This window comes from Melospiza georgiana, chromosome 6, assembly GCF_028018845.1.
Source record: "Melospiza georgiana isolate bMelGeo1 chromosome 6, bMelGeo1.pri, whole genome shotgun sequence".
Taxonomy (NCBI): Eukaryota; Metazoa; Chordata; class Aves; order Passeriformes; family Passerellidae; genus Melospiza; species Melospiza georgiana.
This window is the reverse complement of record NC_080435.1, coordinates 26,622,476-26,636,896: the sequence shown is the minus strand read 5'-3', so window position 1 is coordinate 26,636,896 and position 14,421 is coordinate 26,622,476. Positions and strand designations below refer to the sequence as shown.

Below are 14,421 nucleotides of genomic sequence, written 5' to 3'. Positions count from 1 at the left end.
GTTGTTTCACTCTTTTTTAGCAGACTCCAATAGATCAGAACAGTGACAAAACCATTCTTGATGCTGGTTTTGAGCCAGGGAAGAAGAACTTCCTGCATTTGACAGACAAGGATGGTGAGCAGCCTCATGTAATGCAGGTAAAATCTTCACTCAGCTGCATAACCCAGTGTCGTGGGAGAGGTGTGTGTTCTCTGTAGTGCTTGTCTAAGATTAGAACATGAAATAAAACTGGGCTGAATATTTCATCCTAAGCTTCTTTGGGAACCTTCTCAACAACTTTGACTATATTTACATCTATGTTCACATTTCTCCTGAGTGGGACCAATTCCATTAGTAATGATTTGCTGTCATTCTGTTCATGCTTGTCAATATTTATGTGATGTTTGCTGCAAGCAATTTTCTAAATCTAAAGTTATATAATTAATTAATCTTTGATAGATTCAGAGATAAGTCTTAACAATACATATTTAATCATATATCCAATCCCTTTCCTCTGGGTATTTGAAAGCAATGTTTGGCCTTTCTGGCAAAATTCTCAGAAATGGCAACCCTGCATTGACAGCAATGAGCTGATTCCACATTTATCTTTATGGAAAAATGAATAAATAAAAAAAATTATAGAAGAAGAGTCAGCAGAGTTGCTAGAAGCCACTGTTTGCCATAACAAAGACTTGGAAATTTTCTGTTTCTCAAATACATGATGCACAATGCTACAGTATCCTCAAATCAAGGGTTGGATAGACTAGTGATATATTAAGATTTATTGCCTAGCTCTTGTATCAGCATAATGCTGGCTGGCTTAGCCTTTGTTGTGGAGTTTAATTACCTGAAAAATGGGGAAAAAACCCCCATATGTAAATAATTGTGCTCAAGATCAGAATTTTGAAATGGTTCTGGAAGAGTAATGGAATGAAATTTGTATGTCTAGAAAAAATCTATTCTATATTGCAGTGCTGAAAACTTGAGGCACAGGAGATGCTGAATTGCCAGCTTGCTTGTTGTGTACATTGTAATAGCATATTTGGTTGTGCAGTGTTCCAAAGGACCTGTCTTTCTGCCAGTGCTAAAGAACAATGTGTCAAGGGAACTAAAGTTACACTGTGTATCTGCAATGTTGAAAAAATTGTGTGATGTGCCTAAGCAAAATTGATTTCCTAGCCAGGAGAGAAAAGCAGATCTCATAGGTACTTAAGTAAAAATGTTTTGTTTAACTTGTGCACACCATGGGTGTGTTTGTGTTTCAGGAGGAGTCAGGTTCAACAGAGGATGGTGCACAGGAGAGATTTATAGGCCCCCTTCCCAGAGAAGGCTCCATTGGATGTACCCATGACTATGTCAGTCAAAGCTATTCTTATTCTTCAGTCCTGAGCAAATCAGAGACAGGTATTGTGTTCTCCCTTGTAAAGGCAATGCTAGTTTGTAATTATTTTAGCACGTTTTCAAATAGCAGCACTTCAAGATTTTTTTTTAATAAATTGCAATTTATTTTAAAAATACCCACATCACTGCTACATTTTTTATTCATATTTTTTATTATATTCTCCCATCCCTTTAGAAATGGAAGAACTGTGTTCTAGCCTTTCCTTACCTGGGACAGGGTAATTCAGACTCTGTCAGGGTGCTCCTTTGCAGTGCTGCTCATCCCTAGTTCACAGTCAGGGCAGGACCAGCAGTGCCAGCTCCAGCTGTGCTCACTCCCAGCTGAGGGAGGACTGGATTCCCTGTCACTGGAGGGGCTCCTGCCACATCTCTGCTTGGCCAGAGAATTCCTGCCAGGGCTGCAGGTCTCTGTGCCTCCAGGGAGAGGAGGCTTCCCCTCTTGATGAGGCTCCTGTGCATCCCCCAGCCAGCAGGCCCTCCTGGGGTTCTGGGAGGCTGCTCTGCAGGGCAGGAGGAGACAGCACATTACAGCTGAGGTGAAGGTGCTGAGCAGCCACTAAACTGACACTCTATTGCACTACTTCTTACCTGTTCGAGGCTTTTTGGCAAATAACAAAGTTTATCTGCCTTTTTGTTGATTTAATGAAACTGAAGACATGATTTATATAGAGTAATAAATAAAATACAAATGTTCTGATTCAGTCTCTTCACAGAAAATGCCTGTGTGTGAAGTAGCTGCTTTTTCATTACTAGTATGATACTGAGATTATTTTTTTTGAGAATTTTGGGAGTATAAACAAACATTAAGTCCTTAATTATATGATGCTTCAGTATATGCTCCTTGCTTATCAGCTGTTGTTAATATTGCATACTTTGGAGAAAATCTTAATAGTACAGCTTAGATTAATATAAGTAAATAATTTCATTTTCAGCTAGTAAAAATGACTGTTTTAGTAGTTCAGTTAGTTTTTAAAATTAGTTATTTAAGGGGGAAGGGTTTAGAATAGTAGTGTTTTGTGGGCACTTGGGATTTTTATTTTTTTTCTGATTTGAAAACAATAATAAAACCAGTGCAGATACATATTATAATAATAATAATATTATTACTAGGATACTTTTAGCAGACATAAAGCAATAAACAAGCTGATACACAATTGATTCTTAGAAAATTCTAATTTATTCTGTGAAATATTTAAATCTATTATTTATAGTTACCTACACCCCCATTAGTGTAGTATTCAGCATTAAATATTGCTTTTTAATGTGATCACAAAACAGCTTCATGTCATTCAGGAGAACTATTATTCTCTGTTGCTTTCAGAAGTTGTAGCATTCCCTTCATTTATAGTGTAAATAACAATAAATAACAACAGATAAATGCAGTTCTTAAACACTATCACTATCACAGAATTGTTTTCTTGTCAAGTGTTTTAACTCTTGAATTGATGTGCCATCTTTTTGCATTATTTCCATCTCATTATTCTCGTATTTTTAGGTTATGTGGGGCTGGTAAATCAAGCAATGACTTGCTACTTGAACAGCCTTCTGCAAACACTTTTCATGACTCCTGAATTTAGAAATGCATTGTATAAGTGAGTATATAGAATCAACAACTTCTTAAATTTGTACTGGTTCATATTGGTAGAAGACCGTTTGGAATTTCACTTCTCAAAATTTCCTTGTTTGGATACTGAAAATCATAATGAAAGTCAAGCTGAATAGCTTTATAAATTATATCTGCTTAAAAGCTGCAGCTTTTAAGTAAAATATAAGTTACTGCTTGTGGCATGGATGCTTTTTGTAGAATCTTGAAAACATCAAACTGCAGGTTAAATTTGATGCTAAGTGCAGTTCATGTTTATACAGTGGATGTCTTCAAAATTTTTGGTCTTATGTTTATGCATTTGAAGAGTATCATTGCCACTTACTGCAGAAATGGAAAGCAACTGCATTTGACCTCTCCCAAGAAAGAGAGCTGCAGTTAACCTGTGATATGGCAGACCTGAAATGTAGTAAATGTTGATTTAATGCTTTTTTGAGTAATGTTTTCAAAGCAGTTTTATTTGTCAAATATCTTGCATTCCAAATAGGTGGGAATTTGAGGAATCTGAAGAGGATCCTGAGAGGAGTATCCCCTACCAGCTACAGAGACTGTTTGTTTTACTGCAGACCAGCAAAAAAAGGGCAATTGAAACAACAGATGTTACACGGAGTTTTGGATGGGACAGCAGTGAAGGTAATGTGCAGCTGGTAATCTGCTGTGGTTCGCTTCAGCTGCTGCCTGCTAGGGGCTGAACTGCTGTTTGTGGGGAAAAATACCAGAATAATTAAGAGTAATTAATAGAATCGACTTTTTCAGTGGCAACAAAATAGCCTACATGGATACTTTGTTGTGCAGTGTGTTTGATTGTTAAAGAAATGGCATCTGTGAGTTTTAGGCTGTTAACATAAAAAGCATTCTTTTTTTCTAATTAAACTGTCATTACACATGTAAATGGTTTCTAAAAAAGTAATTCTTTGTGGGAAACTTGCTTTTGTTTTGAATCACGAATGTCAGATGCCCATGTTGCATTTATGGAGCTACCCATATTATTGCATACTTCAAATCAAGCACTGTGTGTGTCTTTTTTACTCTTGGTGTGGAGTAATTTTGCCCCATCACCTGTTGATGTTTCCATCAGCACATGATGATGAGAACTGGGAAGTTGGGTTTTGGAGAATCACTGTGAAGTGGGACAGAAATCAGAAGCTGTTTGTTTTACACCAGAGTACATCAGCAGTTCTGTATTTTTCACATATTCTTGCTTGTGTACGCAGTTCTTGTTTATGTATAAACATAGTGAGCAAGCTGGTTGCTTATTTTTCTGGCTTCCATTGAGAGGCAGCTGCCTGTGGAATTGAGCACTGGCCCAGTAGTCAATAGGTAGCAGTGTAGGTACACACTTGAACTAATTAGTTTTTTAGGAAGCATTCTTAGGCTACAGTCAATATTTGGACTAACAACATCTCCTGTTTTAACTAATAATAACTTCAATTTTTAATAGCGTGGCAGCAGCATGATGTGCAGGAGCTTTGTAGAGTCATGTTTGATGCTTTGGAGCAGAAATGGAAGCAAACGGAGCAGGTAAGCTTGGAAAAACTGTCTTCATTCACTGGTGTAGTATTGTGGGCATTTGTTGGGTTTTCTAATGATTGTAAAAATCATTTACTAAATTTTAAATACCAGCTTGTTGAGAATCTGTGGTAGTTTCCAGTTTTCTGGTTTCTTGTAATAAGCTACTGTTATGTATGACTTTCAAGAGTGTGTTGCATCTGTTTTCCTCCCCCAATTAAAAGGGGAATATTTGGAATATATATATATATATAATCTGGAATATTATACTCAGTCTTTATTTGAAGCACAGAAAGTGACTGTGTAACTCCTACAGTAACTTCCTTGCTGTCAGTATTTATTAGGCTTTGTTGTGGCCTCTAGAAGCTCAAGCTCTCCCTTCTTAAGGAGAAAGTTAGGAATATATTCCTGGCACGGGATACATTCTGATAAATAGTCACCCTCTTGTACACCAGTTTTGGTAAATAGGAGTAATTGTAAGTTGTCTCTGGAAATACAGGAAAGGACTGCAGGGTCAGTGTTAACAATGTCTGCAAGATCAGGCTCGTTTTAATATTCAGTTTGGTGCTTTTGTAGTCACTTAAGGGATGACTCTTAAGGACACTGAAACTTATGTAACATCACTTGAGAAGCTTGTTTGATACATGTTTTGGGCAGGGCAAAGTAAGAATTCAGGAGATGGATGTCCTGTTGGGGAATAGCATTTAAATGTGTAGCCATGCAATTAAGATTTAATTGACAAAAAGGTATTTCCTTGTAAAACCAAAGAAATAGCCTATTGGTCATTTTTTTAACTCCCTGTTGCTGCATTTGTTTGTTTCAGGCTGATCTTATAAATCAACTGTACCAAGGCAAACTGAAGGACTATGTGAGGTGCCTAGAGTGTGGCTATGAAGGCTGGAGAATCGACACGTACCTGGATATCCCTCTGGTCATCCGGCCCTATGGCTCCAGCCAGGCGTTTGCTAGCGTGGTGTGTACTATTATGGTCCTAATAGTGCATCCATACACACATAGAATACATAATGCCCCAGTGGTAGAATTGGTTCCCTGGTAAGTATCATCCTAGATACTCCATCTTGGGGTGTTCGTCTTTGTGCAGTGAACCAGCTAGCAAGTTCTAGAAGATTTTTCTTTTTTTTGCCTTTTTGGTTTATTTTTTGTTTTGGTTTTTTTTCTTTTGCCCTTCGATGAGTCCTACTGGTGCATGTATAAGGGGAGGGGAAATGCAACTTTATTGCCTTAGGGCTGCAGTAATCAGTTATTTTCTTCCTGATAAAATCTTCAGCATTTACTTGAGAGATTTTTATGAGATCACAAAGTTTTATTTGGGTTGGTTTTTTGACTGCCACATCTGCTAAATTTTCATAGCTTTATTTAAAGTGTTAGTGAAAGAACAGAACATTGACATAAAATTTTTACTTTACTTACCATGTTGTTGCTGTGCTTTTTAAAGGTCACTTCTTAGATACCAAATACTTTTAATAAGCAATTTGATGATGATTCAAAAATCTTGTTCTACATCAATGTTTATAGTCTCTTTTGCTCCAGCTTTACTGATGCTGGCAAGCATAACTATTGCTTAGTAAGTCTGTGGAAGTTCTTTTGTTTGAGTTTTTCCACCCTGAAAAAAAAAGTATTACAAGCTGTGGCATTCCACAGTACACTATGGATCGAGTTGTGAGAAAGAATAAGAATGAATCAAACAAATATTTCAGTAAAGGTTGTTTTAAACAAACACTTGTGTAATTGGCTTGTTCATTAAACATAAAGTGTTTTGCCTTCTGTATTTAGTGTGCTGGCAATATTTTTAAAGCACTAATAGTCCATAATTCTTAACGGTAATTCTGTTAAGAATTGTTGGAATTAATTTAAACTATAGTATAACTTCAATGTACTTCATACTTTGAAACTTTAAATATCAGTGTTGAGAAGTAGTAAAAGTGAGGGACATTGGTCTTGTGAAAAGAATTCAAGTTAGTAATGTCCTTTGAATTCTTCTTAAGATCAAAATTTTCTGGAACTATCCAGCTAATGGAAGCTGTCTTAATACAGATTGATATTTTATACAGATGGCTTCCCTTTTCATCTCTTAACCCTTATTTCTAGCAGTATTCCCTGAACTAAATTTTGTAATTTTTATTCAATAACTAGATTTTTATGTTCTATTAAAAAGAATGAAAACTATTCAGTTTATATAGTTTAATTCTGCATTTAACAATGTATTTTTCGTATGTCTTAAATGGAAAGGTTTTTTCCTTCAATGGACAAGTCTGTAATGCAATGCTAAAAAAAGACTTTGTCTATTTGTAAAACAAAACTTGAATGAATAAGGACTTAAAGTTCAGATTAGTTTTAATAGTACATGATATTTTTCCTTTCAGTCAGCATTTACTGGGTTTACTACATTGAGGAACGTAGTTTTAAGATTTTTGTTACACAAACTACATGGTTGCAACTTGTATTGATGCTTCAATTTTTGAGCTTTTTCAATTCCTATTCTGATTACACTTAGTTGATTCTCCTCCCTGCATATGTATGAACAATAGCAGATGTCATTTTTAGTTCTGTAGTCTTCAGCAGTGGGGAGATATGGAGGATACTTGCTTTTGGAGAAGGGAAAAATCGCCTGTTTCTAAATGGAATTCTCTGAAGGTAGTATCCTCCATTGATCCATAGATGATGTGATTCAGTAGGTGTAGGTAAAAGGGTCTGAGAGATCAAAAACTTGACACATGCGCTAATAGGGCTTATGGAAGGGAATGGAAAACTTTTTAGACCTTGCTAGTCAGCTCCTGAGGGAACTTGCAGCAGGCGACACAACCCAAGATAGGGGATCTAAGGAGGATACTACCTTCAAAGAACTCTAGTTAGAGGTAAGTGATTTTCCATTACTTTCCAATAAGAGAGAATGGATGGATGAGCCTTGAATTAGGTTAATCTGTAGAATGCCATTTAAAGAGCATTATCCCACTGTTTGACATTGTGTATTACCAAAGACATGCAGATACTTTAAATGTTGCATTAATTTATATGTATATTACTTCTCAATGCATGGGGACATTGAAGAACTGGGAAGGATAATGTCATGCTTTCTTTATTTCCTACTGTGAACTAATTCTGAAATTCTTCAGTGTGGTCTTAAGGTTTGCATTTAGAATTGTTCTGATTTTCCACTCTATCCCCCCACTCCATGTAGCATAGCTGCAAACTCACTAGGGCAGCTCTGGGGCATTGAGATGTCAGTGTGTGACTCAAGATGGTTTCTGAAAAAGTACTTATGTAATCTGCATTGTTCAAGGGTATGGTGTCAAAAAACCCCTGAATCAGGCTTTTCTTGAGTTCAGTAGAAATCTAGACATAAAAACATATGGCTTATTTCAGGGAGGTAAACAGGAGCAACAATTCACCTTCTGATTTTCGTAGGTACTAGTGTCTTTTTGAATTTAACAGCACTAGGCATAAGCTGAAATGTTTTGTAGTAAAAAAAAAATATTTTGCAGGATGAACAGTGGAGAGAAAGACGCAACTGGGAACTAGCAGTGATGCTGAAATTATGATACTAAAACAGTGAGAGTTGATTTGCAATAGCAGAAAGCTAGTAATGATCTAAGTATTCTGGATATGTGGATGTGTAGCCAATGCAGTGATGTTTTGTTAAGTATTGTTAGTTTTCAAGATCTTTTATACCATAGCTTTTCTTTTGAGAATGTAAGTATGTGTACAAGTAGTCCTTCTAAGGGCAGAAATTACTTTGAACTTTATGTGAACTTAATTTGTGGTGTCCTTGCCAAACTGTTGAAGACAGAATATGGATGATGTGATAATTCCTTCTTTGTTTTTAAGGCTAGATCAGTAACAACAAGATCTTGTATTTTTCATTGAACATACTCTTTGAGCAGAGGAAAACTGATGACCTCTGAAAAACTGAGACGGCAGTTTCTAGCTTTTTCCAACAGCAGTTTCACCTAAATGCCACTTGTGTAAGGCTTCATAAAGGTCCTATTCCTCCTATTCACAGGTTTTACAAATTTACACATTTATGAAGGCTTGCAGTAGGGCACTTGTCCAACTACTGTCTAGATCATAAGGCATTTTTATGGAGGGGTAAGTTCTCTGCAGTGCCTCTCTTAAGCCAGACAATAATTAGGTTGAATTGTTACAACATTTTAGTGTGCTAAGTGATAGAGATCTCAGAATATTAAAAACTGAATACACTCAGAACTTGGCTGGACAAGGCTCTGAGCAATAAGTCTAAAGTTTGACCTGATTTGAGCGAGGGATTAGGATCAGATGATCTCCAGAAATTTCTTTCAGCCTGTATTGTTCTTTTGATTCTTTGAACTAGAAAGAAGTTTAAATAGCTTTTGTCACCCTAATCTGTAGGTTGATCGCTTAAGCTTTATTTTGAAGTGTGTGTGTAGGGCATTTTGGAAATGGTCAGTGACTCCAAAGGTAGATAAGAGCTGCCACATTGAAGGGAACTGCTGAGGTAACACTGGCTTTGGTGGCACTGCAGGGCAGGGATGTGTGCTGTGAAAGGCTGTGCAGCTTGGCAGCTTTGCCCCTGGTTTTGCTGAGTAAACTGTCAGAGCAGGGAGCAGTGAACTGCACTAGAGTAGGAAGTGTATTAAGAAACCTCCTAATCAGCAGAACTTACCTTGGTGTAAAGACTATGTAAGAGGGAAGAGAGTCAGCCTGAGGAGCAGCAATGATGATTATCCAAGGATTGAAAAATACATGGCTATAAATATATATATAGCTCAAAAGGAATGGAGGTCCCAGGAGCTTCAATCAGGCCTTTCAAAGCACAGCTCACTATGAGTGCTAAGCAGTGAAACCTCAAGAGTGATGTAATAATGCTTCATTGCCTTCTCAGGGGTCTAAAGCATCATCACTTCTTGCCTTATGTAAAAATTTGTAGGGTGTTTCCTTGTTAAATTGCACATCACATGGGTCTACATAAGCATTACACAATAATTTATGCCCCATCCTCCATATATTCCCATTTGTATTCATGTTGATACATGAGCTGCAACTTTTTTCTTACACTTGAAATATATTTTTCTTGCCTTAACTGGCATTTGGCTCACAAGACAGTTCTGTCACTGATTATGATGTCATCATGTGATGTTTTCTGATTCATGTTTTCTGTGTTGGCCATTAACTTCTTTGCTTTTGCTGAAATAGTTATGAATAATAATCAAAATACAAAAATTCATTTCTTCTGCTTTCTCTTTAAGCAGGTTCTAACTTGTTTAGTCTTTTTTCTTACACTTTAGACTGAGATTCCTCACATTTCAGTACATAATCTTACCAAACACTAGCTGTCTGTGGCCCTGGAGTAAAAAGCAACTCAGCTTCTGTAGCATTTAGGAAGTAAAGACATAGACAGCAGCTCAATTCAGACTCTGAAATGTTTTCATATGTCTGGAGAGTCTCTGCCCATGAGCTGTGATTTCACACTGTTCAAAAGCCTTTCTGGCTGGCTCAAGAAGTGGGAAACTGAGATGACTGCCTTCACTGTACAGTTGTTTTATGGAGTTTGGTAGGTCCTTCATTTGTGAATAGTTGTCACCTGGAATAGAGTCCATTTTTTTAAAGTCCTTTCTCCTAGAATAGCAACAGAGCTTTTGAAAAATACTTGCTTTGTTGTTCTTGCTGATTGCCTCCATTCTTGGAAAGAAAGAAGGGAGGAGAGAAGAACTGAGGGCTTTTGTGAAGAACTTGGCATATCCTTGATTTGTTCCCAAAGTGGGATTTGCCAAACAACACGATTTAGGTACCAGTCATGGCTGCTGAGTTTACTCTGCCCAGTTAAGCCCCTTACTCAAAACTTCACAGGAACAGCCACAGACCTTCATTAACAAATGATGATTTAAAAAATGATGGTGCAAATTGTGTTTGCTTTCACCTCCGTGGCTGAACAGAGAACTTCTGCCTTCAACTTGGAGTTCAGAAACCCAGAGCCTATTGGCTTGCAAGCTGACTGGATTATAGGTTTTAACCTGGAACATCTCTGGGTGAAATTCTTCAGTGAGCCCATCTCAGTACTCCTAGTGAATTCTGTTTGAACAAGTTGGTTCTCAAGTATTTACACCTTAATGTGCAGTGTCATTGCTGCAAATTGTGTCAGTTTGGTTGTATTTTGAATATTGATTGCTGTAGTGAGGAGCAAAATAGAAATCATTGAAGTCCTGGGCATTAGTGACAGAACTTGTGGTTTTGTTTTTTTTAACTACCCCAAACTAGGCAGCTGTCAGAAGACAAAATTCCAGTTACTGCTTAGTTGCCTCATAAGGTTTAGCTAGGAAACTACTTCTGTCTTTATAGGAGATGACCTTATCTGATTCTCACTCCTTTGGGAGCAAAACTCAAATACTCTTCCCTCTGTCCTCTCCCCAGCTTTCACTTAAAAATAGGACCTTCAAATGTAGTTTCCTGACTCTTGGTAGAGCCAGGACGAAGGCTGCCCTTATGCAGGGCGCTGAGAAACTGAGTAACATTTTTTTCTGCTGCTTCCTCTTTCCCCTTCTAAATACCAGATTGGCTCTTTTGAGAAAAACTCCTTTAGAAATGCAGAAGAATCATCTCAAAATTCTGGGAGAACAAGGACAAGGCAGGGTTTAAAAATAAGCTCGTTTTCACAGCAGACGACTTTACAGACACGACTAAATGTGATGTGCAAGGTAACAGGAGTAAACGTAGCTATTGAACCAAAGACAGTTGAGATTCATCAAATACTCAACGAGATACAATTGACAGTAATTGTGGTTTTGCTGGGTAGAAATATTGATTTCTGGTTATGTTTACCTAGCTATTGTGTCTGTACCAAAGTTTGTCAATCAAATTTTGGTGGTAGATTTAAATGAATTATTTGTATGTGTTTGCAGTCTTGTTGGAAATTTATACCTGCATAGTAAACACTGTTTAAAAATGGGGTAACATGTTTTTATTCTTAGGAAGAAGCACTGCATGCTTTCATTCAGCCTGAGATCCTTGATGGCCCAAATCAGTACTTTTGTGAGCGATGTAAGAAGAAATGTGATGCAAGAAAGGTAAAGACTAGTCAAATGATTTGCAAAAATTACTTTTAATAAATACCAATCCTGCTAACAGGGACATAATCTTGTCCTTGTGTCACTCAGGGCCTGCGGTTCTTGCACTTTCCGTACCTGCTGACATTGCAGCTGAAGAGATTTGACTTTGATTATACCACAATGCACAGGATTAAACTCAATGATCGCATGACTTTTCCAGAGGAGTTGGACATGAGTGTCTTTATTGATGTGGAAGATGAGGTAAGGTATTTGTTTTCAGAGAAAAGCATTTAACTTCCTTCAAGTTTCTCATTCAGAAAATCAAAATTCTAGTCTTATAAACCCATTTTAACAATATTATTCATCTACATATAATGTTCTTTAGCCATGCTAGTGCTATAATTTGAAGATTTTAAGTCTGTCCATATGGATTTTCTTTAATATTGCAAACAAACATGTTCTCTGTAGAACATGTTTGGGGTTCCTGCTTCCATAAGGAAGCTCTTTCAGATTTCTTACATCTTCAATAGACAGATTTAAAGACGTGAGTCTCAGGGCTTCTATATGTACTCCAATTCCAGAAGGAAAGATTTATCTGAAACTTGTGTCTGAATTGTGTTGGTCATAAGAGGTGATGTAAAGTTTCAAAACTTTGAATATTGAAGTTAGTCCAGAAATCATTAATAATTAATTTCTTCCCTCTGAATCACCATGTAGTTAGTGTATACTGTAGAAATAAGATTTTAAAATTTTTATTTTTTCCCATCAGTCTTCTGGCTTTTTACTTTTTGGGTTTTACCAAAATTCACGTTGTGCACTTACATTCACCTTGAAGTATTTACTGTGCATTTTGCATTGAAGACCAAAGTAATTTCTCTAATGTCATTCCTGAAAACATTTGTTGGCTTGCACTGGTGTAAGAGAAATACTGCCTGGATGTGCACATGGAGAGGCTTTTCTGGTTCTCTACAAACCCTTGTCTTAGGAAGGATCCCATGTAGACAATTTGATACCTCTCAGGGTGGGATAAATAACAATGAAGATTGATCTGGGAGGACAGAACTCAGATAAAATTAAGGACTGTCAGAAAATCAAAACAATTATCCAGAGGCAAGAGGATCAGGTAAGAGATGAGTATACTGAGTGAGCTGCATTCACAGTGTTGGTGACACCATGCTGTTAAGCTAGCAGAGCACTAATCAGTCTTACTGTAATACCTTGGCTCGGTCCAGTGAGTTGAAATGGAAAAAAAAGTCTTTGATCGTGACTGAAAATATTTTCAATCAGTTCTGATTAGCAGGGCCACATCACAACAGATTGTTTTTTGGTATCAGACTTCCAGGTACTGAATTGGGATAGCTAGTGAGTGGAATAGTCTAGTAACAAATATAACTTTGCCAAGTCTGAAAGCTCCTAATTACTGTTCAGTTGCACACAAACCCCAGGAACACTGAAGAGGTGGACTGAAGACACCAACAGAAACAAGTCTGTTCTTGGTGCTGAATTACAGAGGTCTCTATAGTTTTTGAGGAATTTGATTGCTTCATAGAGTGGATTTTTTCATTTCACAAGCACTGTTGTTTCCTGTTCCATGTAACTTTTAATGTTGTAAAATGTCTTATTTTTAAGAAGTCTCCTCAGACTGAGAGTTGCACTGATAGTGGAGCTGAAAATGAAGGCAGTTGTCACAGTGATCAGATGAGCAATGATTTTTCTAATGATGATGGAGTTGATGAAGGAATCTGCCTTGAAAGCAATAGTGCAGCAGAGAGGATCTCCAAAGCTGGCAGTGAAAAGGTATGGGAACACTGGCTGTTAGAAGGATGGGCAGGAGGCTGCAAGGGGGGACACAGCTGGAAAGGCTGACCTGCATTCACCACCAGGATATTCCATGCCAGATTCCCTCTGGGCACCATCATGCTCTGCAGGAAAACTGGGGGCTTTCCAAGGTTGCTGTTGTTCAGAGACTGGGGGGGGACGGGGGTGGGGGTGTGCTGAGGAACGTCTTTGCATCACTGCACTATTAATTTTTTGTATGTTTCCTTTATCTATTAAACTGTCATTGTCTCCAAGCAGTTCCCACTTTTGCTGTTCTGATTTTCTCCACCATCCCACTTGAGGGGAGTAGTGACTGACTGGCTGGAGGGATGCTTTGTTCTTGGCTGGGGTCCACCCACCACAAATGTAAATGATAAATATATAATTCATTCTGACATTGAAGGCGAGGTGAGAGGTTGGAAGTGTGTGAGTTTATTTGAATTTTCAAAAATTGACATTACAACAAAGGAAAAAATTCAACTAATTTGGAGGTCACCTGAGATACATAAGAGTCTTCCCAGCTTGTCAGACTGAGAATTTCCAGTAACTTGTTTTGCCAGCAGACCCTTTAACTGAAGATCTGTTTTGCCTTGTGAGCAGTGGTTTTACTTGTGGCCAGCTGTCAAAGGTCTACCAGATTTAGCTGCAAAGTAGGAGAAGACAACTGGGAAGTTTTGATTAATTTTATAGATGAAGCCAAAGGTCTAAATGTTAAATATTCCTTCAGTCATCTTAATATAAAGGAATTAAATAGCAAGTCAGTCAGTCCCATCCTGCTGTGGGAAATCAGGGTTGGTAGAGATTGCTGATGAACTTGGTTGAGTTTTCATGGAAAATGTTGACCTTTATGGTGATGTCCGCAATATGTACTTCATGTATGATTGTTCAGTGAACTCATCTGAAGTTAGGCCACTAGCTTTCATTCAGTCTTGGTAGAAAGCTTTTGGGCTTCATCTGGTACTTTTGTAAAGTAACAGTTTTAAAGGCTGACTTGCATGTTAATCTTCACATCTGGCCCTGTTTGTATTTACCTTGAACCATTTGAGAGGGTGTTTTTGGTATATGTTCTGA

General features: G+C 37.6%; 1 protein-coding gene across 2 annotated transcripts in view; it reads left to right on the top strand.

Annotated features, from left to right (window-relative positions):
- The first annotated feature begins 20 nt into the window (after positions 1-20).
- The window catches only part of USP47 (ubiquitin specific peptidase 47), a 32,553-nt gene continuing 18,152 nt past the window's right edge, over positions 21-14,421 (top strand). The window contains exons 1-9 of one of the 2 annotated variants that reach the window (XM_058025781.1): positions 21-137; positions 1,245-1,383; positions 2,876-2,972; positions 3,471-3,616; positions 4,425-4,504; positions 5,316-5,465; positions 11,455-11,550; positions 11,641-11,793; positions 13,162-13,329. In XM_058025781.1, coding sequence (XP_057881764.1) covers positions 132-137; positions 1,245-1,383; positions 2,876-2,972; positions 3,471-3,616; positions 4,425-4,504; positions 5,316-5,465; positions 11,455-11,550; positions 11,641-11,793; positions 13,162-13,329 — 1,035 coding nt within the window. In that variant the 5' untranslated portion in view covers positions 21-131. The remainder of the gene's footprint in view (positions 138-1,244; positions 1,384-2,875; positions 2,973-3,470; positions 3,617-4,424; positions 4,505-5,315; positions 5,466-11,454; positions 11,551-11,640; positions 11,794-13,161; positions 13,330-14,421) is intronic. The other variant, XM_058025780.1, reaches the window with a different exon arrangement.